Consider the following 25929-nt stretch of genomic DNA (forward strand, 5'->3'; position numbering starts at 1 on the left):
GCTGCCGTCTATGTTCATTGGTACATCCTACAGTGCTGCATATAAAGGCTAAAGATAGAGTTCTAGTTCCACCCAGGGAGGAGGAGCAACAGAAGGACGAGAATGTTATCAGTGGGTTTGTAGATGTAGAAAGTAAACCTGCAGACAACGAGGCCGAGGACACAAACAGTATTCTGGCGATTGTTCCAGTACAAGTAAAAGCAGGAAAAGGCAGTAAAGTGGTGAATTCCTATGCTTTTCTAGACCCTGGAAGTAATGCATCCTTCTGCACTGACAAACTTATGACTGAGCTCAACCTCTGTGGACAAACAGTTATCTTCTTACCACAATGGGGGAGCAAAGAGTTGTGCACAGCAATGTTGTAACAGACTTGGAGGTGAGTGGTTTGAATAATAATGACTTCATTAAACTAACTGAAGTTTTCTCTAAAAAGAGTGATTCCAGTGAGAAAAGATCTCATCCCACAGCAGGAAGAGGTAGACCGATTGTCACATCTAAAGGGTGAACAAGTTCCATGCATCAGTGCAGAAATAGGTCTGCTGATCGGTACTAATGTGCCAAAGGCACTGGAGCCACAGGAGGTAATTCATAGTGTAAATGAAGAGCCATATGATGTGAGGACTGCTCTGGGATGGACAGTAAATGGACCATTGAGAGAAGGTAACTGGCAGATGTGGAAGCGATGTTCCACCAGGTAAAAGTTCCCTCGGAAGATGCTGACTTGCTTAGATTCTTGTGGTGGTCTGATGGTGACCTTAGCCAAGCTTTAGAGGAGTATATGGAAGTACATCTGTTTGGCGCCACATCATCACCAAGCTGTGCTAACTATGCCCTGAGACGATGTGCCGATGACAATGATCACCAATTTGATGCGGTCGTAGTAAGTACCATAATAAACAACTTTTATGTTGACGATTGCCTGAAATCTGTCAGTTCTGTTGATCAAGCCATTTCTCTGTACCATGATCTAACTGCCATACAGTATGTCAAGCAGGGGGATTCAAATTAACAAAATGGATTATCAACAGCACTGCCATGTTGGCACAAGAAAGGGCAAAAGAAATGAAAGAACTTGATTTGGATCAAGATTCACTTATTGAAGTAGTACAGGTGCTGGTCATATAATTAGAATATCATCAAAAAGTTGATTTATTTCACTGATTCCGTTCAAAAAGTGAAACTTGTATATTCTATTCATTCATTACGCACAGACTGATATATTTCAAATGTTTATTTCTTTTAATTTTGATGATTATAACTGACAACTAAGGAAAATCCCAAATTCAGTATCTCAGAAAATTAGAATATTGTGAAAAGGTTCAATATTGAAGACACCTGGTGCCACACTCTAATCAGCTAATTAACTCAAAACACCTGCAAAGGCCTTTAAATGGTCTCTCAGTCTAGTTCTGTAGGCTACGCAATCATGGGGAAGACTGCTGACTTGACAGTTGTCCAAAAGACGACCATTGACACCTTGCACAAGGAGGGCAAGACACAGAAGGTCATTGCAAAAGAGGCTGGCTGTTCACAGAGCTCTGTGTCCAAGCACATTAATAGAGAGGCGAAGGGAAGGAAAAGATGTGGTAGAAAAAAGTGTACAAGCAATAGGGATAACCGCACCCTGGAGAGGATTGTGAAACAAAACCCATTCAAAAATGTGGGGGAGATTCACAAAGAGTGGACTGCAGCTGGAGTCAGTGCTTCAAGAACCACTACGCACAGACGTATGCAAGACATGGGTTTCAGCTGTCGCATTCCTTGTGTCAAGCCACTCTTGAACAACAGACAGCGTCAGAAGCATCTCGCCTGGGCTAAAGACAAAAAGGACTGGACTGCTGCTGAGTGCTCCAAAGTTATGTTCTCTGATGAAAGTAAATTTTGCATTTCCTTTGGAAATCAGGGTCCCAGAGTCTGGAGGAAGAGAGGAGAGGCACACAATCCACGTTGCTTGAGGTCCAGTGTAAAGTTTCCACAGTCAGTGATGGTTTGGGGTGCCATGTCATCTGCTGGTGTTGGTCCACTGTGTTTTCTGAGGTCCAAGGTCAACGCAGCCGTATACCAGGAAGTTTTAGAGCACTTCATGCTTCCTGCTGCTGACCAACTTTATGGAGATGCAGATTTCATTTTCCAACAGGACTTGGCACCTGCACACAGTGCCAAAGCTACCAGTACCTGGTTTAAGGACCATGGTATCCCTGTTCTTAATTGGCCAGCAAACTCGCCTGACCTTAATCCCATAGAAAATCTATGGGGTATTGTGAAGAGGAAGATGCGATATGCCAGACCCAACAATGCAGAAGAGCTGAAGGCCACTATCAGAGCAACCTGGGCTCTTATAACACCTGAGCAGTGCCACAGACTGATCGACTCCATGCCACGCCGCATTGCTGCAGTAATTCAGGCAAAAGGAGCCCCAACTAAGTATTGAGTGCTGCACATGCTCATACTTTTCATGTTCATACTTTTCAGTTGGCCAAGATTTCTAAAAATCCTTTCTTTGTATTGGTCTTAAGTAATATTCTAATTTTCTGAGATACTGAATTTGGGATTGTCCTTAGTTGTCAGTTATAATCATCAAAATTAAAAGAAATAAACATCTGAAATATATCAGTCTGTGTGTAATGAATGAATATAATATACAAGTTTCACTTTTTGAATGGAATTAGTGAAATAAACCAACTTTTTGATGATATTCTAATTATATGACCAGCACCTATATTAGGAGTACAATGGTGCATCCAGTCCAACTGCTTCAAATTTAGAGTTGTCATACAAAACAGACCCCTAACAAGAAGAGGAATTCTGTCAATACAGCCTGCACTCAGGACGCATGTTTATATAGGCCTTTTTTGGTTTTCTCAGATGCTCAGAACTCAACATCACGTCCAGCTTAAACCCAAAATCCATCCCACAATTACAAACTTATCAGTGCTATACGACACCATCTCTTACTTCATTAAACAAGGTAAGACGGACAAAATGAAAAAAGGCCATTTCATCTACACTTTTAATCTCCCTGCACCAATTCAGCCGTACCAAACCCTTTCAGCCTATTTACTTTTTAGAAATGCTCAAGTTAAATTCCCATCTCAACTACTCTTTGTCGGTGATTCCAACCACCCTGTCACACGTTTTTGATTCCAAAAACACCTTAAATCCATCTTGATTCAATCCAGCATCCCAGCAGACCACTTTTCCAGTCATTCTTTTCACATAGGAACAGCAACCACAGCTGCCCAAAAAGGCCTTTCCCAGCATCAGATTCAAACACTTGTCATCAGAAGCTTTTAAGAACTACATCCGATCCAATCGCTTCCACATTAAAGAAGTCCAACACTAGGTTTTTTAGCTCCAGCTCGTTCTCTCACTCAAACCTGCAAGCCCATCATATCCGACTCAACTAATACCTTCATTCCAATAAAATAGGGAATATTCAATTTCATCACCACAACAATGGCTTCCCTCTTGGAACCCACTCCATTCTCGCACTGCCACAGCAGTGATGTCCTGCTGCAGGAGTATTACCTCCGCACTTCCACAGGAGCTCGGTTCCTCTGGCTATTTTCTCTCCACTGCCGCAGCAGTGATGTCGCCTTGGTTCCCGCAGGAGCTCAGTTCTTCTGGCTAATTTCTCATTTCTCTCCACTGCCACAGCAGTGATGTCACCTACTATATTAATATAGTATAGCAGCAATACTGGCTACGTATTGTATCTAGTATACTAGTTTTAATGAAAAATCAATCTTTTTTTGGGCCTTATGGGAGGTCCCTTAATGCTTATGGGAAGTCCGGGACACTGCCTTCGGTGCTTGGTCCCTAATGATCCACAGTTTAGTCCACATAGACTGCTGTTGTTCTGGAAGTAATTAAATTTCAAGTGTATATATGTTACATAAAGAGATTTAATGTTTCCAATTAGGTCTTTTTGTGTGAATACACGGAGGGGTCTTTATGTACTCCTGGCTTTGAGACGGAGTTGCTGGCTTTTAAAGTGCACAGAGATCACCTTCACCAAGGAACAATACTAGGAAGAGGTAAGCTGTGTTCACAAATCACTGTAAAAAAAAAAAAAAAAAACCCAAGCAACTTAACATTGAGAGTTTTTGTTTAAATATTTTTAGTATTTGGCTAAATAATCTCTCTACACAATTAATTCTTTTTAACTGTGATTTAACTGTGGACTATAACATTTGATGCACTGTATCTGCTAAATTTGCTTTCATCAGTATCAAGCGTTGTAGCTCACAATAAGTGTTGATTAATGATGGATGTCATTGATGCTGCAGCAGTAGCTGATGCTATGAGAACGCCCTCTGACGATTGTCTGAAGCCTATATACAAACCCGATTCCAAAAAAGTTGGGACACTGTACAAATTGTGAATAAAAAAGGAATGCAATGATGTGGAAGTTTCAAATTTCAATATTTTATTCAGAATACAACATAGATGACATATCAAATGTTTAAACTGAGAAAATGTATCATTTTAAGGGAAAAATAAGTTGATTTTAAATTTCATGGCATCAACACATCTCAAAAAAGTTGGGACAAGGCCACGTTTACCACTATGTGGCATCCCCTCTTCTTTTTATAACAGTCTGCAAATGTCTGGGGACTGAGGAGACAAGTTGCTCAAGTTTAGGAATAGGAATGTTGTCCCATTCTTGTCTAATACAGGCTTCTAGTTGCTCAACTGTCTTAGGTCTTCTTTGTCGCATCTTCCTCTTTATGATGCGCCAAATGTTTTCTATGGGTGAAAGATCTGGACTGCAGGCTGGCCATTTCAGTACCCGGATCCTTCTTCTACACAGCCATGATGTTGTAATTGATGCAGTATGTGGTCTGGCATTGTCATGTTGGAAAATGCAAGGTCTTCCCTGAAAGAGACGACGTCTGGATGGGAGCATATGTTGTTCTAGAACTTGGATATACCTTTCAGCATTGATGGTGCCTTTCCAGATGTGTAAGCTGCCCATGCCACACGCACTCATGCAACCCCATACCATCACAGATGCAGGCTTCTGAACTGAGCGCTGATAACAACTTGGGTTGTCCTTGTCCTCTTTAGTCCAGATGACATGGCGTCCCAGTTTTCCAAAAAGAACTTCAAATTTTGATTCGTCTGACCACAGAACAGCTTTCCACTTTGCCACAGTCCATTTTAAATGATCCTTGGCCCAGAGAAAATGCCTGCGCTTCTGGATCATGTTTAGATATGACTTCTTTTTTGACCTATAGAGTTTTAGCCGGTAACGGCGAATGGCACGGTGGATTGTGTTCACCAACAATGTTTTCTGGAAGTATTCCTGAGCCCATGTTGTGATTTCCATTACAGTAGCATTCCTGTATGTGATGCAGTGCCGTCTAAGGGCCCGAAGATCACGGGCATCCAGTATGGTTTTCCGGCCTTGACCCTTACGCACAGAGATTGTTCCAGATTCTCTGAATCTTTGGATGATATCATGCACTGTAGATGATGATAACTTCAAACTCTTTGCAATTTTTCTCTGAGAAACTCCTTTCTGATATTGCTCCACTATTTTTCGCCGCAGCATTGGGGGAATTGGTGACCCTCTGCCCATCTTGACTTCTGAGAGACACTGCCACTCTGAGAGGCTCTTTTTATACCCAATCATGTTGCCAATTGACCTAATAAGTTGCAAATTGGTTGTCCAGCTGTTCCTTATATGTACATTTAACTTTTCCAGTCTCTTATTGCTACCTGTCCCAACTTTTTATGAATGTGTAGCTCTCATGAAATCCAAAATGAGCCAATATTTGGCATGACATTTCAAAATGTCTCACTTTCAACATTTGATATGTTATCTATATTCTATTGTGAATAAAATATAAGTTTATGAGATTTGTAAATTATTGCAATCCTTTTTTATTCACAATTTGGACAGTGTCCCAACTTTTTTGGAATCGGGTTTGTAGAATCAGACCAATTTATTGACTGATTGCGCTAGCGTCACCCTCCGAGGTGCCCCGGCCTTAACAGGACATCCCATCGCTCCTCAGATGTTTCTTATTCAGGAAGCGATTTATTTGACTGTATTTAGTTAGAATTTTCAGTGACAAAGTGTTCTCATTCTAAACATAAAGTGTGTGTATTTGTGTCCTTGTTCCATGACGAGTGAGGACACATGAAAAGAGTATTAAATGCTTGAGTGTTAGTCACATTCAAGCCGCACTTATCAGCTTTTTAAATTGCTCACGCTAAGATGACTTTGAAAGTGTTTTGTTTTAGGTTCACCTTTTTTATGAGCAAAGGAGGAAAATTCTCAGAAATGCCGTACAGACACATACAAGACTTTGCATGTGTATGACTGTATACAAAGTTCTGTCATGAAACTCTAGATGGTGCAAGCTAATAGGTCCTTTAACTCATCCTGCTCATCTCTCGGTGCATTCCAAATGGGATATATCACCCTCCGAAGGGCACTTCGGAGTGAAAACAATCATGGCCGCCATATTGAAGGGTCGTTCCAAACCGAAGTGCTCAAAACTGGCCACTTCAAAGGGCTCTTCGGAATGAAGGATTTCCATCAGTTGTACACTTCGGGCCCCCATGATCCTTTGCACAGGGAGATTGTTTGACGTCACAGAATGGGTACAGGAGGCTCGGAGTTCGATTTTACCTATAAATATATGTATAGTATTTTCTATACTACTGTAATATTTATACAAGTTAGATTTTATCAGTCCATTCAAATGTTTCAAATACATAGACACAATATACAATACGGTGTATAAACCAAAAATAAATAAATAAACTAACATTAAACAAAAGGAGTAGCTTGCACAATCTACTCCTCCTTGATTGTCTTGTTAAGATGACGCAGAAGTGCGTTCCAAAAAAAGAGTTTTTTGACCTATAGGACACAGCTATCAGTAGCCAATGAGTTTGGCTCAATCTTAAAATACATGGGTAGCATTTGTCTTAGCAGTGCAGCACGCCTTTAGAAATCCTCCACCTTCCCCAGCTCCACCTGTATAGATCTGCTACAGTTAATTCATGTAGCTATATCGTACAGCAGCAGCATGTCTTACTTGCTCACAGCAGTGTGTCGTGTATATATTGGCAGTAGTAAGTCCCGTACTTGCTCTGCAGCAGCAGCAATAAAAGCAGCAGCAGCGTAGCAGATCTACTCCGCCAACATATCATACCCATTACCATGCCAAACACTCCAAGAGAGTCATGACAGAAGACTATTTTAGACCACCTGGAGGGTGTTTCCACAGCATCAGCTACTGACACGGCGTCTTGTTCCCCACTCAGGGAACCAGGTTTACATAAATGACGGGATGCTTTATTGTGCCAATTGAACTCCTTTTTCTCACAGTAATTTTTAATACATGCGATGGAAGAACAAGACCGCTCTTTCAGTCCTCTGACGAGTGGTTTGATGTGGACACGGATGGGACTGTAACGCTGAAGAGACAAGTCACTCTTCATGAAGGTCACAAGGTGTTTTCTGTGCACGCTTGGGACTCCAGTGGCAAGAAGCACACGGTGTCTGTCAGAGTTGAGCGTGTCCACCATCATGAGGACCATCACATGGACATGGTCATGAACATCTCCTCTCCACAGGTACAAACAAGTTCATACAAGAAACTGCTGTCAGTACAGTTCTTCTATTGTCCGAAATTGTAACGCTGTGTTTTGCTCTGTCTATATACAGTGGGTACGGAAAGTATTCAGACCCCCTTAAATTTTTTACTCTTTGTTATATTGCAGCCATTTGCTAAAATCATTTAAGTTCATTTTTTCCTCATTAATGTACACACAGCACCCCATATTGGCAGAAAAATACAGAATTGTTGACATTTTTGCAGATTTATTAAAAAAGAAAAACTGAAATATCACATGATCCTAAGTATTCAGACCCTTTGCTGTGACACTCATATATTTAACTCAGGTGCTGTCCATTTCTTCTGATCATCCTTGAGATGGTTCTACACCTTCATTTGAGTCCAGCTGTGTATGATTATACTGATTGGACTTGATTAGGAAAGCCACACACCTGTCTATATAAGATCTTACAGCTCACAGTGCATGTCAGAGCAAATGAGAATCATGAGGTCAAAGGAACTGCCTGAAGAGCTCAGAGACAGAATTGTGGCAAGGCACAGATCTGGCCAAGGTTCCAAAAAAATTTCTGCTGCACTTAAGGTTCCTAAGAGCACAGTGGCCTCCATAATCCTTAAATGGAAGACGTTTGGGACGACCAGAACCCTTCCTAGAGCTGGCCGTCCGGCCAAACTGAGCTATCGGGGAAGAAGAGCCTTGGTGAGAGAGGTAAAGAAGAACCCAAAGATCACTGTGGCTGAGCTCCAGAGATGCAGTCGGGAGATGGGAGAAAGTTGTAGAAAGTCAACCATCACTGCAGCCCTCCACCAGTCGGGGCTTTATGGCAGAGTGGCCCGACGGAAGCCTCTCCTCAGTGCAAGACACATGAAAGCCCACATGGAGTTTGCTAAAAAACACCTGAAGGACTCCAAGATGGTGAGAAATAAGATTCTCTGGTCTGATGAGACCAAGATATAACTTTTTGGCCTTAATTCTAAGCGGTATGTGTGGAGAAAACCAGGCACTGCTCATCACCTGTCCAATACAGTCCCAACAGTGAAGCATGGTGGTGGCAGCATCATGCTGTGGGGGTGTTTTTCAGCTGCAGGGACAGGACGACTGGTTGCAATCGAGGGAAAGATGAATGCGGCCAAGTACAGGGATATCCTGGACGAAAACCTTCTACAGAGTGCTCAGGACCTCAGACTGGGCCAAAGGTTTACCTTCCAACAAGACAATGACCCTAAGCACACAGCTAAAATAACGAAGGAGTGGCTTCACAACAACTCCGTGACTGTTCTTGAATGGCCCAGCCAGAGCCCTGACTTAAACCCAATTGAGCATCTCTGGAGAGACCTAAAAATGGCTGTCCACTAACGTTTACCATCCAACCTGACAGAACTGGAGAGGATCTGCAAGGAGGAATGGCAGAGGATCCCCAAATCCAGGTGTGAAAAACTTGTTGCATCTTTCCCAAAAAGACTCATGGCTGTATTCGATCAAAAGGGTGCTTCTACTAAATACTGAGCAAAGGGTCTGAATACTTAGGACCATGTGATATTTCAGTTTTTTTTTTTTTTTTAATAAATCTGCAAAAATGTCAACAATTCTGTGTTTTTCTGTCAATATGGGGTGCTGTGTGTACATTAATGAGGAAAAAAACTGAACTTAAATGATTTTAGCAAATGGCTGCAATATAACAAAGAGTGAAAAATTTAAGGGGGTCTGAATACTTTCCGTACCCACTGTATGCTTGCCAACTGAAGGGTCATAAAGGTCACCTCTGAGATATTTTAGAGAACTGGTTGGTGATCTAATGCTTTACATTCCCCTTCGTTATTCAAATTCAAGATTCACCTGTGCAATTCATCAATTCAGGACACATTTACAAACAAAAATATAATAGAAATGTATAGAAAATGTGCTTGATAAACTATGACAACTAATAAAGGGTTAGTTCACCCAAAAATGAAAAAAACGTAAATTACTCGCCCTCATGTTGTTTCAAACCCATAAGATTTTCGGAACACAAATGAAGATATTTTAAATGAAATCTGAGAGATTTCTGTCCCTCCACTGACAGTCAATGCAACTACCATGTTGCTTCAAAAAGTTCATAAAGAGATTACTCCAGACCCCTCATATCCAGGCCACTTCCTCTTTGAACTGGTGCTGTCTGGCCGGCGCTACAGAGAACTGACCACCAGAACAGCCAGACACAACAAAAGTTTCTTTCCTCAGACCATCTAGGCAATAAACATGTGCAACATGTGCAATACACTAAACACTATATTTATACTTATATATATTTATTTATTTTTATTCACTTACTTTATTTTTATTACCTGTGTCTTGTCGCTGTCATTCTGTCTGTACTCTGAAGCTTCTGTCACCAAGACAAATTCCTTGTGTGTGTAAGCATACTTGGCAATAAAGTTCATTCTGATTCTGAAGATGCAAAACTGATCCAAATATTTGATGGCTTGTCTGCTGTATTTAATTGTAAACAAAAAAATGTTTTGTTGCTCATTGTCTTTTACTAACATTTTCAGATGGAGTCTCACTCTGATGATCTGGTTCTGATGTTTCCAAAGTCTTCGATGGGTCTAAAGAGAGCAAAGAGAGAAGCAAAGGGAGGTTGGGTTATTCCTCCGTTCAATGTTCTTGAGAATAGCAGAGGTCCTTTCCCAATAAAGCTGGTCCAGGTGAGTGAAAGTCATGAAGGGAATGTTCAAAAGTAGATGAAGAGAAAGAGGTTTGTCTGTTACTGACATCTTTTGTTATTGTATCTTATTTCTTTCTGTATTTAGATAAAGTCGGACTATTCTCTTGAAGCTCAGATGCAATACAGTCTCACAGGTGAAGGAGCAGATCTGGAACCTAATGGGACTTTCACTATAGAAAGATTATCAGGGAATCTGTTTGTGACTCGGGCACTCGACAGAGAAACAAAAGCTTCATACAGAGTAAGATGATTTTTAGTCTCTAACTTTCAAAATCAATAGTTTAGTGTATTTCAGTGTTGGATTGTTTACTCATTCTTAACTCTTTGAAAGCTAAGATGAAATCTATAAATTATCAGATGAAAAGTGCCTGTGAAATGGCTTGACAGTTTTCTTTTCATGTTTTCAGAAACTGTAAATTTTTTATATTTTTTATAATTTGTATATTCTAAAAAAAATAAGTCAGTTTTAGGACTACACTTCCATATTGATGTCAAAGCTAACAGACATGGACTAAATAAACAACTCTAATTTTGATTTGATTGTGTTCAAACAACCTCAGATATTTGTATCTTAACATGCCTGTATTTCTTCTCCTGTCTTTAGCTTGTAGTTCATGCTACTGGAGTTGATGTGAATATAGGAGACAAGCCGCTGGAAATTATTGTAAATGTGCTGGACCAAAATGATAATTATCCTAATTTTACTCAAAATCCATTCAATGGAAATGTTCCTGGAGCTGCTGAAATAGGTAGGTGTATGGTGCAGTTTCTCAGTGAAATTGTTTTTAGCAGTTTTTCCCCAAATGTCTCTTCAGCTCGTACCACCTAATCAGTCTTTATTCTTCTCTCACTGAAGGTCATGAGTTTATGACAGTCACAGCCACTGATGCAGATGATCCAAATACTGAGAATGGTGTGATCAGTTACTCAATTGTCAAGCAAGATCCAGAATTGCCAAATCCAAACATGTTTGAAATCAACTCTGTTACTGGAGGAATTCGTGTGAATTCTTCAGGCTTGGACAAAGAGGTGAGAAATCTGATGAATGGATCTCACAGTGATGAAGAATGATTTCATGTAAACAAACTCACCTGAAAACATCTTCCCTTTCAGAAATGCTCCAAATACACTTTGACAGTTGTGGCTACTGACATGGAAGGAAAGGGTTATTCAACCACTGGCACAGCTGTTATTACTGTGACTGACAGCAATGATAACGCACCTCAGTTTGAGCAAACCTCGGTAATGTATATTGATATATTCAGAATGTTATAATAGAAGTGTTTTAACTATTAATTCTTATACGCACCATACATCTCTTTGTTTTAGCACACTGTATCTGTCCCAGAGAATAAAGTAGGGGCTGTAGTGGCCAAACTTGCAGTTACTGATGAAGATGAAGAGGGATCTCCTGCCTGGTCAACCAAATATCAGATTATTAGCGGTGACAAGGGTGGGTTTTTCAATGTCAGTACTGGACCCAGCCGGCTAGAGGGCATCATCACCACTGTAAAGGTACTGTGTGTTGCTCATGTGTTTGCACAGGCGATTGGTTGTGATGATTTAACTTTAGTAAAAGACACTTTCTTTTCCATTCAGCCTCTGGACTTTGAGAAGAACAAGCAATACAATCTGTCTGTGATTGTTGAGAACGATGATCCGTTCGTCGGTGGTTTGGCCACTTCCACTGCCACAGTCATGGTGAATGTAGAAGATGTGAATGAGCCTCCAGAGTTTAATCCAAAGGAGAAGATTATTTACAAACCTGAAGATTCACCGATTGATACTGAATTGGTTTCTTATACAGCCACTGATCCAGATACTGGAACACCACAGAAGATAATGTAAGATTTTTTTTTTTCCCTCTCAACACAAACCACCAAAATTTAATTATTCTATTTGAAAATTCTGACTGATTTCTCTAGAGATTCAGATCTTGCAGAACAATAAAATCCCATAGACTTGCACTGATGCACTTTTTCTTTTTTTCTTTTTTTTTTTTTTATAAAACTTGAATTCAAAGTTTGTTTATTTATTTATTTATTTATTTTTTATTTTTTTTTGTCAAACAGTCTCACTAGCACTAATAAGCACTGAGAACCATATTAACTGTCTAGCAGCTACCTTTCAAGGCCGATATCCCTTCCAGTGTCAAATCTCTTATAACCAGAATTCAAATTATGACATGCCTGTATATCTTTTGATCAAATGGTTTTAAACATCCAGGTAAGACTCTGTCAAAATCAACATTAAGTTTTTAGTTTTATCCTGTATGTTTTGGTTCCTTTCAGGTATAAAATTGGCAATGATCCTGAAGGCTGGCTGAGTGTAAATCAAGACACTGGATTGATTAAAGTCAAGAAACTTATGGATAGAGAATCTTCCAGTGTCAAAGATGGCAAATACAGAGCTATCATTTTGGCTGTGGATGATGATGGTAATTTGTGTTTCTTTTTTAAGAGAAGAAATCATGCTAGCATAGCCTTTTTCTAATGTCTGTGCTTGTATTCAGGTGATGCTCCAGCGACAGGCACTGGAACCCTGATAATTGAGTTGGAGGATTCAAGCAATTCATTCTGTCTGCAATGATTCATCTATCAACCTTTGCCCACTTCTGCTGTGAAGAAGAAACAAGGTTAAATCCAAAAGAAGAAGTTTAATTTATAATTGAATTAGAGGAATCATCACCAATCTATCTATCTATCTATCTATCTATCTATCTATCTATCTATCTATCTATCTATCTATCTCTTTGCTACTTGTCACAGTTATGGACTCTTATTTTGATATTTTGTTCGGTTTCCTTTAGTTCATGTTTTCCTGCTCTGTATAGTTTTGGTTTCTGATTATTTCCCTGTTAGTTTCTATGGTTACTAATAATTATCAGCTGTGTCTTAATTAGTTCTTTGTTATCTTGTACATATATACTCCCTTTTCAGTTCAGTCTTCTGTTGGTTATTGTCCTTTGTAATGTGTATTTCTCCTGCATTCATGATTAAAGTAAATTTTGTTACTATTCCTTTGTCGTGTGCATTCTCTCCAGCCACCCATGCTTTACACTACTATCACTCACATTGAATTTGTCTATTTTATATTTCTTTTTTTTATATTTGTATTTATTTTTTACATTTGCTGAACATTAAAGGGGACCTATAATGCCCCTTTCACAAGATGTAATATAAGTCTCTGCTGTCCCCAGAATGTGTCTGTGAAGTTTCAGCTCAAAATACCCCACAGATCATTTATTATAGCTTGTCAAATTTGCCCCTATTTGGGTGTGAGCAAAAACACACCATTTGTGTGTGTCTCTTTAAATGCAAATGAGCTGCTGCTCCCCGCCCCCTTTCCAGAAGAGGGCGGAGCTTTAACAGCTCACGCTTCGGTTGCTCAACAACAACAAAGCTGGAGAATCTCACGCAGACAAAATGAGGATTGTCAGTAACGGTGTTCAGCCTTACATTGTTCAAACCGGAGTCGAACCTGATGGAGAGACTCAGGAAGAAGTTACAACTTTTAGAATGAAACTGGACGTTTCTGAATGGTTAGTGGATAAATTTATGTAGTTGCTGTGGAGTTGATTCAACTCATTGACTTGCATGTGCCGTCAATCTTTTGTGCAAATCCAGTGTTGAATTGACCCTCGTTTGTGAAGCAGTCCGGCGTAAAATGACGGCATGACAACAACACTCTACTACAACAACTCTTCCTCTTCTCTAAAGCAGCCCAATATGGCCTCACCCCCTTTGTTATATAACAATATTATATATATATATATATATATATATATATATATATATATATATATATATATATAAAATGGCTTTAGTACAATTTTCACAAGTAATTGTTTTTCAAACATTTAAGAATATTTTCTGTTGACATATTACATGATTCAAAATCACAATGTAACTTTTTTACTTTGTTTTTTACAAGTTTGATCTTTATTTACCTTTCTTATAAAGCAATTTCCTTTCACAATTAATAAAATAACACAAATTATACACATACTTTATATTTAATGATATTTAATGATTTGTAGATTACATTTAATAGATACACTTTCATGAAAACATTTGAATTTGGTTGTAAAATGTAATTATACATGTTTAGGGCTGTGTTCTCGTCGCATTTACAGTTTTGACCAGCCAACGAGTGACGTTTCATTTTTTTTTTTTTTTTAAAGAGGGAATCATTTTGCGAAGCAATGGGATCAATTGTTTCTCATATCTGCTTATGTTGGATTAAAACGTATCGTTCCATGTGCTGAACACTGTAATGTTCCGAATATTTCTAAATAAGTAAAAATGCTTTTTAAAAAATGTTTATTAGACGTTTCTACACAACAGATGCTTTCCAGATGAAGTGCTCTTGAAGATGTGCTATCTGGTTCAGTGCAACATTATCAGCTCCGAAATGACTTTCAGGCAGAGGGAGGACTGTGTGTGTGTGTGTGTGTGTGTGTGTGTGTGTGTGTGTGTGTGTGTGTGTGTGTGTGTGTGTGTGTGTGTGTGTGTGTGTGTGTTAGGCATGCTCATTCTGTTCGATGTTGGCGACAAGTCCCTTTGTATCAATAGTGGCAGGAGGCCGTGTCAGGTCAGAGTTGATATAGAGTCTGTTGTCAAACGTACACTCTCCAAACACAGGCCTGGGGCTTCTCTTTAAAAACAGAAATGTGGCAAGCCCTGCCACAGCAATTATGACCAAGACGACCCCAACTGCGATGCCCGCAGAGCCATGAGGAGCATCTTCCACCACAGCGACTGCAAAATGAAACAGCATTAAACATTTCATTCATGTTATGAAGTAAGGTGTAAACTTTGACAGCCCTAATTATAATGAATTATAATTAATGAAATGTAGATACATACGTGGTATTGATGGTTTCTCTGTTGGTGGTATAACTGAAATATAAAGACATATTTGTACATGTTTACGAAAGGTAGCCTATACTATTAAACTGAATGGAAAAAATAAACTAATAAAGTTGCATTTGCTTGGATAACTAACCTTTTGCAGTCTTGCAAATATAAGGCCTGTAAGCATTGCAGTTTACAGTACTCCACATTCCAGTGCTCGACTGGACCTCCACACAAAAACCAGCATCGTTTGGCATCCGGGGTTTCCAGTTTGTGTAATCTATCACCGTATTATCAATCCACATCCATTCACCTGTGACACACACACACACACACACACACTGTCAGATGGTGCTTCTGAGATTATTTTCAGTATTGTGTTTGTCTGGATTAAGTACGTTTCTAACCCGTGTGACTGCGGTGCATGCCAATCCAGAACGATTTGATTCCATCCTGCATGATCTCCAAATTCTGAAGGATAAACTTGGATTCTACTGAGTCCTCGATACTCACCAATGATGCCCCTGAAATTAGAGACAGTTTTTACTTCTGCAATCAAATTTTTTCTGTGATTGACTACTGATCAAAGGGGTCATGAGAAATCAGATTTGCCTTGATCTTTTGATATATAAGAGGTCTTTGTTCCATTAAAACATCCTGCAAGTTTCATAGCTTAAAGGGTTAGTTCACCCAAAAATGAAAATTCTGTCATTAATTACTCACCCTCATTTCGTTTCAAACCCGTAAGACCTTCGTTCATCTTTGGAACGCAAATTAAGATGTTTCTGATGAAATCGGAGAGCTTTCTGATCCCCCATAGAAAGCAATGCAATTATCACTTTCAAGCCCCAGAAAGGTAGTAAAGACATCATTAAAATAGTCCACGTGGTTCAAACCGTAATTTTATGAAGCAACGAGAAAGCGTTAGAGACTGACTCGGAAAATTGTTGAATAAAGTTTTTTTTTCACACAAAAAGTATTCTCGTCGCTTCATAAAATTAAAGTTAAACCACTGCAGTCACATGGATTACTTTTACAACGCCTTTACTACCTTTCTGGGCCTTGAATGCGGTAATTGCATTGCTTTCTATGGAGGGACAGAAAGCTCTTACATTTCATCAAAAAGATCTTCATTTGTGTTCCGAAGATGATCTTATAGGTGTGGAAGGACATGAGGGTGAATAATTAATGACAGAATTTTCACTTTTGGGTGAACTAACCCTGTAAAGCATCCTCATTATAAACAAATAATTTATTTAATCAAGCTCTAAAAAACAGCTTGTTTTGATATTGTGGGATCTGTGACGTCACACGGGCAAATACATTTGTATATGCCCACCTCCATCGACGAATAGCTTTACATCATTGCACCGTAAGCCCCGCCCACTGGCATTCAGTCACTTAGTGGCTGACATTTGCCTACACTGGATGCGAGCGTCGCGCCAAAAGCAAATAGAAGCCATTAAAATCACTGATGCTGTCTACACTGATACAGTATACAGATGCGCATTCAGTTTCTGACATACTCCACACTTGACTCTGCCGGCAACAGGACAAATGGAAAGGTTAAAGAACAATCGCTTTGATGCGTCCCATATAAACAGCTCGTTTGTGTCTCTGTACAGACTTCAGAAGGATCCCGGTGTCGGAAACAAGTGAATGGTTTATTTTAATGGTGTCCCGGATCACGTCGGAGGATTATATGTTTGTTCGGAGCATTTTGTTTTGTAAATGAGGCACAGTGTAATGGAGAGTTCGCAAAGGGAAAAGCCTTACTCTTCCTTAAGTGGACTCTTAACCTCATAACTTAGAGGTTTCTTAACTTAAGGGCTTTCATGCAACCCAGCTCTGCCACTTAATAAAGGATCATTTCAGACAAAAAAAAAAAGTTTTTCCACATATACTATATTAACATTATAAGTGAACCTCAAGTAACATGTCATGATTCCAGTGCTGTTTAAAAATGAAAAGTGAAAGTGAATGAGTATCATAATATTGTATTATCAAAATAGAGTATCATATACTCTATTTTACTACTATATTGATGCAGTAGTATCATGTGAATTCTCTTTAAATTAAAACAGATTATTTACTTAACACAAAGTATTGCCTACCTATTCTCATGCATTCCACTGTGGCATGAGCCCAGTTGTCCGACATGGAGGCCATGAAGGCATAACAGTGTCCTCTGAAAGGGATCCAGGTTTTACGCTTCTTTGACTCGGGGCAGTTCCCCGGCATCTGAGGAGGGTCTGTGGGAGCAATCTCTGCGGGGCAGTGGAAAGATGAAACGAGAAATGTTAACTAATAAAAACTATAAGCATTGCACTGCAAGTGTCTGTTTTAATGTTAAAGTTTAAAGTTTTAACTTAAAAAATTACAAAGACCAGTGACTAAACTGACTGAAACACTTTCCAGTCAATCAGAATCGAGTATTCAGACAGACCATGGTATAAAGTAAATTATTTACTATTTTCTATTACTGAGATAACTATGCGAAGGAAATAGTAACAAAAGCAATACAACACCAGTTCTCAAGTTAAATTATGCAAGACCATCTATATTTTTATTGCATGCAGAATTTTGAATGAAATACCTGGGGATCGTTTGCACAGGGAATAATACGTGTTGTTGCATGTAGCCGTTTTCCAGTCACCATCCGTATCAATATATACACAAGCTAAATTGTTTTTGGGTTCTCCTGTTGCCCATTTGCTGTATCTTAGAAGCCAGTTGTCCACCCAGCGGTAACGACCACTTGTCTGAAGCAAACAAATTTCATTCATAAGGTTCTTGTCATTAAAAACATTTCTTAACATTCTAGCGGCGAATATGATTTTGTCATGTAGAACGTTCAACATCTTTTGTTGGCCCTGGAACAACATTCCTTTCAAACAAACAAAGTCCCATAACCTATTCCTACAACCTTGGGTTCCCTCCAAAGGTTTTTTCTCCATTTCTGTCACTGATGGAGTTTGGGTTTCTCACCACTGCCGCCTTTTGGCTTGCTTAGTTGGGGACACGTAATATTCAGCAATATTATTGACACGATTGGATAAGAACTGAACTGAGCTGAATGATGACGTCACTGTTTTCTCCAGAGCTGCTTTATAGATTAATTTAACTCATTCTATAATTGATTAACTTTACACAGTTATTGAACAAAACTGAATCAACACTGAACTGACATCAGGTGAACAATGACGCTATTGTTTTTTTAGAGCTGCTTTACAGCAGAATTGAAGTTGCATCGATGATCATTATTTTCTTGTTTATTATTGTAAAGCTGCTTTGAAACAATCTGTATTGTATGAAGTGCTATATACACTGATCAGGCATAACATTATGAGCACTGACAGGTGAAGTGAATAACACTGATCATCTCTTCATCACGGCACCTGTTAGTGGGTGGATATATTAGGCAGCAAGTGAACATTTTGTCCTCAAAGTTGATGTGTTAGAAGCAGGAAAAATGGGCAAGCGTAAGGATTTGAGCGAGTTTGACAAGGGACAAATTGTGATGGCTAGACAACTGGGTCAGAGCATCTCCAAAACTGCAGCTCTTGTGGGGTATTCCCGGTCTGCAGTGGTCAGTATCTATCAAAAGTGCTCCAAGGAAGGAGCAGTGGTGAACCGGCGACAGGGTCATGGGCGGCCAAGGTGGGGAGCGAAGGCTGTCCCGTGTGGTCCGATCCAACAGACGAGCTACTGTAGCTTAAATTGCTCAAGAAGTTAATGCTGGTTCTGATAGAAAGGTGTCAGAGTACACTGTGCATCGCAGTTTGTTGCGTATGGAGCTGCATAGCCGCAGACCAGTCAGGGTGCCCATGCTGACCCCTGTCCACCGCCGAAAGAGCCAACAGTGGACACGTGAGCATCAGAACTGGACCACGGAGCAATGGAAGAAGGTGGCCTGGTCTGAAGAATCACGTTTTCTTTTACATCACGTGGATGGCCGGGTGCGTGTGCGTCGCATACCTGGGGAACACATGGCACCAGTATGCACTATGGGAAAAAGGCAAGCCGGCGGAGGCAGTGTGATGTTTTGGGCAATGTTCTGCTGGGAAACCTTGGGTCCTGACATCCATGTGGATGTTACTTTGACACGTACCACCTACCTAAAAAAATGGTTCAGGAATGGTTTGAGGAGCACATCAACGAGTTTGAGGTGTTGACTTGGCCTCCAAATTCCCCAGATCTCAATCCAATCGAGCATCTGTGGGATGTGCTGAACAAACAAGTCCTATCCATGGAGGCTCCACCTCGCAACTTACAGGACTAACATCTTGGTGCCAGATACCACAGCACACCTTCAGGGGTCTAGTGGAGTCCATGCCTCGACAGGTCAGGGCTGTTTTGGCAGCAAAAGGGGGGCCAACACAATATTAGGAAGGTGGTCATAATGTTATGCCTGATCGGTGTAAATAAAGGTTACAACTAAAATCAGAGGCAAATTACAGGCACTAATCTTGAAATCTCACTGGTCGATGGACAGGGTTGGGAGGGTTACTTTTAAAAAGTATTCCAGATTACATCAAACTATCAGATTTTACTGTTAACCAAGTATAAACAAGTTTTGACCAGTCTTCAGGATTTTTGTCAAATATCTTAGCCCATCCAACTGAATGGACTAAATATTAGTGTCATTAACAAATGACAGTGAAAATCTAAGTAATCCATTCAGAAATCAATATTTTTTTTAATCTAACTACAGTTAGATCTGATTACCAATTATTTTCACTGTACCTGAATACAGTTATTCATATTTTGTATTTTAAATACGTAATGCCAACCTGTTGATCAAAGGCAGCCTTTGCAATTCAGAGGCCCATTTCAAACAAACAGACAAGGTTCTACATCTAAAATGAAAGTCACCTAACATTAACTTCTTGTTTATTGAACTGTTGTATAAAATCAATAGGCTATCACATTTGCAATCATGCTAATATTCGGGAAAATACTCTATATCCTGTTATAAATATTAAAAACGAACTCATACAGAGACATTTTTGCCCCATGATGATCTTGATTTTGGGGGACATTTTGGGGCATATTTGCATTACTTTCCGTAATGGCGGGGCTCATTTTATTATTTTATTTTGTAATGTGTTTTTATGCTTACTTTATGCACATGGGAATTACAGATTTTAAAATTAGATTTTGTACCAGGTTGCTGTTGAGGCCGATCCACAGAGGCTCCTTAAGTTTGCTGACTTTAAGGATGGTGTAAGCCTGGCTGATGGAGTCAAGCACACTGGCAAGGTCAGCATCATCTGCTTTACACTGTCTCCTCGCTTCATCCCAGCTCATTTTCTCCATCTGCACCTTGTATGAATCATTTCCCAGTGTGAAAAAATGTTGTGGCAATGCTGTGGTCACAGGACGAGCGAGCTGAGAGTCTATAACACAAAGGTTAAACACTTTGAAATGAACAGTTTCCTGGTTATCAGTAAACTGATTTGTGTTGTAATGTAAGTGATAAAATTATACTGTGACCAGTGCATTTATGATGTAGTTAACTAAAACCATTGTTTTAATGTATTGTTATTTCATATACAATGTTTGCAGTGTTTCTTTTCTTCTCCCCTCTAACCTGTTGTCCTCTTGCAGATGAAACCTCTTTTATCTCCGCAGACTTCGACTTTCCACACTCCTGTCATCTTTTCTGGGCTTCTAACCATGACGACACAGTCATAGTTCTGGAAGGAACAGAATTCAGATAAATTAACTTGGCATTAAAAAAACAACCAAACAAGCTTATGTAAATTTTTTGTAATTTTACAAGGCAAGTGTAGCAAGATTACTTTGAAGAAGATATGAGTTCACATTCACAACTGGGTTCGACAACACAACTGATGAGCAAAACTCTCTCTCGCTGTTGTTTTTGCTGCTTACAGGTCAGTTTAAAGGGGTCGTGAAATGCAGTTTCAGATTATTAAATTGTTCCTTGAGGTTAGTTTAAAGTGTTTTGCACCAAAAAAGTCCAGTATTTGTAAAAATTATCATTTTTCCATCCTCAATTTCACTCTCTGTGAAAAAACTCAATTTCAAGGGGCGTGACCTCTTGCAGGAACTGAAGTAAACGCCCACTGCTGTGATTGGCTAACTTCATTGTACCATATCCATGCCCACGCCTATATACTGGCTGGTTTTCACTTGGTTTTGAATGTTTTTTTATTACTTTTCCTTGGTTTAGGGTTAAGGTTAGATTAGGCTCCTGAGCAGTCCTACATTTTTGGGTAAAACTCCTTGTTGCACTGTCCGATTTGGCTCAAACTCAGTTTGTGTGTATTTCACTTCATCAGTGTATGAGGTTTTCAACACAATAGCGCCACCTAACACTGTGAATGTGACTTTTTTTTCGTGTTTAGGGTACAAGTTCTTGTTTCAATGTGCTATCTTTCATGTGTCACGTGTTTTGTGGTCAGACGAACATACAAAGTCAGTTCTGTCATGACAACTCTCGGGAGATTGGCATGGTAATAAAGATTGAAATGGCAATGGATATGGCAATGTAGATGTAAATAGATCTGCTACACTGCTGCTGCTGCAGAGCAAGTACCGAGTCTTGCTACTGCCAATACATTCACAGACATTGCTGTGAGCATGTAAGACATGCTGCTGCTGCACATGTAACATACATGAATTAACTTCCATAGCAGATCTATACAGGTGGAGCTGGGGAAGGTGGAGGGTTTTTGAAAGCGCCCTGCAGACCGCTAACAGCAACACTACCGGTTTGAATGTTGAGCCGCTGATGCAACAACAACCAATCAGCTGTGCTATGTAGATAATGACGTGATCGTTACTAAATGAGTTAAAGACCTATCAGCCTGTGCCATCTAGAGTTTCATGCAAGAACTAAGTAATTAAAATAGTATTTTTTGTGTTCCTGATGAAACTCTGATGATTGTGGTCATCTTTATAAATACTGGATAGCCTTTGTCAGCAATATGGTGTGAATACCTGCCTCTGAATCAAAGTAGCCATACATCCTCGAAGACCCATCCGGGAGTGATGAAGGTTGACCCTTGGCCCAGTTTGTGTAGATGACACCCTTACCATCAGTCCACAAAAACCTCATCTCCCAATTGACATCATTAAAACCAATCCATACGTCATCCTCTGAACCGAGCATTAGAGTAGTAAGGAATGCTGCAAACAGAATCAACAGGTCATTTCTAATTCATTTTGTTGATCAACTGGTGAATTTTTGTTTTCTGTGTGGACTGACAAATTGCATGTTGTTGTAAACATGCAAGTTCCCTACTGCTGACATTGCATGTCTACAGTTACACCGCTAACACAGTGCATGAAAACACAAATGTAGCTTTCTCTTCTTAAGCAGATTTCTCACAATAACCAGCTTTTTGGTGTGCATGTAAACGTGCCACAAGTGCAATGCTCACCTTGCTCTTCATGACCAAGAATGGACACCAGGTTGCCTCCATGTGAAATGCAGTGGTCCCGAGCTTTATGCCACGTCATCTTATTATTAAAAAACTTGTAGCACTATTTGAAAATAGAAGTGCTTTGAATTAGAATGTGCAGATTAAATGTGGGCCTGGTAATATTATGTTTTTATGATGAAATGACTCTCACTCTGCCACGAAACATGGTCCATTCTGGAGTACAGCCTCCTGGTGGTACAGTGGAGGGCAACATGGTGGTGTTGACAAAGTCAGAACGTCTTTTACAGATAGAGGGCAATGCCACACCACAGTTAATATCATTCCAGAATCCTTTAAAAAACAAAAACATATTGCTAATCCTTTGAGCAGGGAATGGAGGATAATGTAGCTATAAAAACTGTATAGTCTTTTGTAAAACTACACCCATAAAGCAATATTAACTGTGCAAATAAAAACCTAAAAAGCATGCTGTCAATCATATTGCTAGTCCATCCATATACCTTAAGTTATACTTTGCCTTTATTGTTGCTCTTTATGACATTATAGACTGGAACAACTGATATTCTTCCACATCTAACATATACCAACAACCCTTATCAGAGACAATTATAGTTCTACAGAACTATCAAAATCAATAATTATTATATAATCAGTGATTATTGTCAATCAACCATATTTAATCTAATGTTTGGGACATGAGGTATCTCAACAATGCATTAAAGGGGGGGTATCACACACAGTTTCTGCCAATCTCATGTTAATCTTGAGTACATATAGAGTAACAGTGCATCCTTCATATCTCCAAAAAGTCTTTAGTTTTATCGTATTTATAAAAGATAGATACGCTAAACCGAGTCTTTCCGAAAAGAGTCGAGATCCTGGAGGCGTGTCTGCCGTCAGTGCCGTGGGCGGAGCTAAAGAGTCACGAGCGCGCGCAGCTTCTGCATAGAGATCGTCTGCTAGCTGCGACATCATTTTAAATAAAAAGGGAACAAAAACATTTGCGTTGTATACATTTTATGCACTTGCGTGCCAATTGCCAACAAAACACAGACATCTGATGCAGCTTTACTCACCACCCACAATCTGCAAATCCAGTGTCGAACTGGGACTTGTTTACAAAGTATTCGTCACAGAAATCCCGGGAACAAACAAACATACATGCACAACTCCATTGCTGCCCTGAAAAAACAAATTTCATCCACTGTTCCCTTGACGCTGGGTTCCTTGGGAAGCTGAAAAAGGTAATCTTTCCCTCACAACCAAAAACACACTCCTTCGGTTACAGGAGCTGCGTCTCATTTCGGAGGCTGCGTCCTTCAGAGATCACATTTGAAGGCTGAATACTTCATCAAGGATGTCATATTTACTGTAAGAAAAGTAACTGTAATAAAATTGACTGATATTCATTGTGAGGTGTAAAATACTGTAATTTCTTACGTTGCAATCTAACGGTTATTTTTTTTAAATGAGACTGCCTCGATGATGTATGCAGCCTTCAAAGGGTGCAGCCCCTGAATTGGGACACAGCCATTGTTGAAAAATCTCTCAGCTTCCGTATCCCGAATGAAGCGCGTTGATGGGCGTGCTCTTGCTCTTGCTCTGGGTGATGTGTGTGCGCGCTTATCAGGGAGAAGTGCCTGTACGAGGAATTCCGTTCTCTTTTGAGGTCATACAGGCCATACTCGAAAAAAAACTCTCCGAAACCCGGTCCAAAACCAGAAGTAGTGTATTTAGCACAGATATACTCTGTCATACGTCCAACTCGTGTTTTGAAACTTTGGCCATGTTTAGCATGAGAATGCAACTCTTTAACTGTGTAAATAAGTCAGAATGCATGAAATAGCATTGCACCCCCCCTTTAACGTATTGAGAGGCAGTGGTTCCCAACCCTAGTCCTGGAGCCCCGACACTGCACATGTTTGATGTCTCTGAGGTCTCTGCTAACAAGCTGATGAGTTGAATCAGATGTGTTTGATTAGGGAGACATCTAAAGGGCTGTTTATAAGACACAGTTTTCAACTAAAAACAGAAAACTTTGTATGCGTTTTGGACGTTCATTTACATGACAATAGTGTTTTGGGGGCCTGAAAATGCAAACTTTTGAAAATTATACTGTTATCATTTCTGTGTAACATGGCGTTTCTGGATCTCAAAAAGGCATTTGATCAAGTTCCACACAAGCTCTTCTGGCGAGCCCTGAGATCTCATGGCCCCAGGAGAGTATGTGAGGTGGGTCAAATAACTGTACCACAATGTCACGAGTGTGGTTCGATGCCCAGCCGGAACGTCATCGTTGGCTTCCACCAGGGATCAGCCCTGTCCCCTCTCGAAAATTTGGTTGCAAGAACTGCCTCAAACCAGAAGGCTGTCGACCGCAAGGAAGACCAAAAAAGTGGTGGATGTATAGCATCACCGATGACAAGAACCTCAACTCAGAGGACGTCCACGACAGAGCCAAATGGAGACAACAAAGCAAAGCGTCGGGCCCTGTCCCAAATGTGCCGTTCAGGGGTTACTCCAGGACCAGGGTAGGGAACCACTGCACAGTGTGATCTAGTGGTCAAGAGCTATGGAAAATGGCTATTTTTCCTTTTAACTTCTGAAGAGCTTGACCATAAATCACGAGACTTGTCTCTTTCGATTTAGTGCTGCATGCCGAGTCAAATGCTACCTAAAGTTGACGTGTCAACGTCACTATGCCTATACAGGAGTCATCTCATTGCATTCCTTTTTTATGTGCACATTTTGGGGCAAATTGGAGTTAAATTCTGCAGGATGTTAATTGGCCCTCCAGGAGAAGGATTAAACACCCTTGCTTCACACCACACACTGACATGATACACTGAACAGTACTGATGAGGAGTCCTTACCCATACTCTTGTAAATGGTCACACAGTTCTCATCATTATTGGCAAAATTTGGTTCATTTTGATCCCATGACGTATATACAACAGGTGAACCGTCCACCCAGCTATAAACAGAACAAAACACCCTATTATAAACCAAGCACAAATGTACTTAAATTAAACAATGTCTTGCTAAAAGTGTCTGTTGCACAATTACTAGTTTATGCACACTGGATCCAAGTCTTTCATACTCACCTAAATGATTTGTCCAACTCCACCCTCATCCCAATGTAGTATTGACCCTCTGACTTCCTAGATATCTGTAAAACAGTGTCAGTAGCCCTACTGAATGATAATGCAACCATGTTACAACATTTAAAAAAGACAGAATTTGAGTGATTCCCCTTTGTGCCAGTCCTTGTGTAGTGAATCTTTTCTTTGTGTTTTGAGTGAATTGGTTGAATTAATGGTCTACTAACTCACTCATAAATACAGTACTTACAGCCTATCTA

General features: G+C 39.9%; 2 protein-coding genes across 5 annotated transcripts in view; one reads left to right on the forward strand and one right to left on the reverse strand.

Moving 5' to 3' along the window:
• LOC127516470 (cadherin-1-like) overlaps nt 1–13316 on the forward strand; it is a 48127-nt gene extending 34811 nt beyond the window's left edge. For 2 of the 3 annotated variants that reach the window (XR_007930986.1, XR_007930987.1), the window contains one exon: nt 10128–10275. Coding sequence is in view for 1 of the 3 variants with exons in the window: in XM_051901140.1 (XP_051757100.1) it covers nt 7349–7596; nt 10128–10280; nt 10386–10541; nt 10905–11049; nt 11157–11329; nt 11414–11542; nt 11630–11815; nt 11900–12144; nt 12592–12737; nt 12813–12889 (1658 nt within the window). In the remaining 2 variants the exon portion in view is untranslated. Of the gene's footprint in view, nt 1–7348; nt 7597–10127; nt 10281–10385; nt 10542–10904; nt 11050–11156; nt 11330–11413; nt 11543–11629; nt 11816–11899; nt 12145–12591; nt 12738–12812 lie in introns of those variants that run through there. The other variant, XM_051901140.1, reaches the window with a different exon arrangement.
• Nucleotides 13317–14308: 992 nt separating this feature from the next.
• mrc1a (mannose receptor, C type 1a) overlaps nt 14309–25929 on the reverse strand; it is a 30244-nt gene continuing 18623 nt past the window's right edge. For both annotated transcript variants that reach the window (XM_051901054.1, XM_051901053.1), the window contains exons 18-30: nt 25673–25737; nt 25442–25542; nt 22759–22898; nt 22566–22668; nt 22127–22311; nt 20750–20855; nt 20323–20555; nt 17753–17918; nt 17271–17423; nt 15564–15680; nt 15308–15469; nt 15169–15201; nt 14309–15060 (exon numbers count right to left, since the gene is read on the reverse strand). In XM_051901054.1, coding sequence (XP_051757014.1) covers nt 14822–15060; nt 15169–15201; nt 15308–15469; nt 15564–15680; nt 17271–17423; nt 17753–17918; nt 20323–20555; nt 20750–20855; nt 22127–22311; nt 22566–22668; nt 22759–22898; nt 25442–25542; nt 25673–25737 — 1803 coding nt within the window. In that variant the 3' untranslated portion in view covers nt 14309–14821. The remainder of the gene's footprint in view (nt 15061–15168; nt 15202–15307; nt 15470–15563; nt 15681–17270; nt 17424–17752; nt 17919–20322; nt 20556–20749; nt 20856–22126; nt 22312–22565; nt 22669–22758; nt 22899–25441; nt 25543–25672; nt 25738–25929) is intronic.

Source organism: Ctenopharyngodon idella, chromosome 7 (assembly GCF_019924925.1).
Source record: "Ctenopharyngodon idella isolate HZGC_01 chromosome 7, HZGC01, whole genome shotgun sequence".
NCBI classification, from domain to species: Eukaryota; Metazoa; Chordata; class Actinopteri; order Cypriniformes; family Xenocyprididae; genus Ctenopharyngodon; species Ctenopharyngodon idella.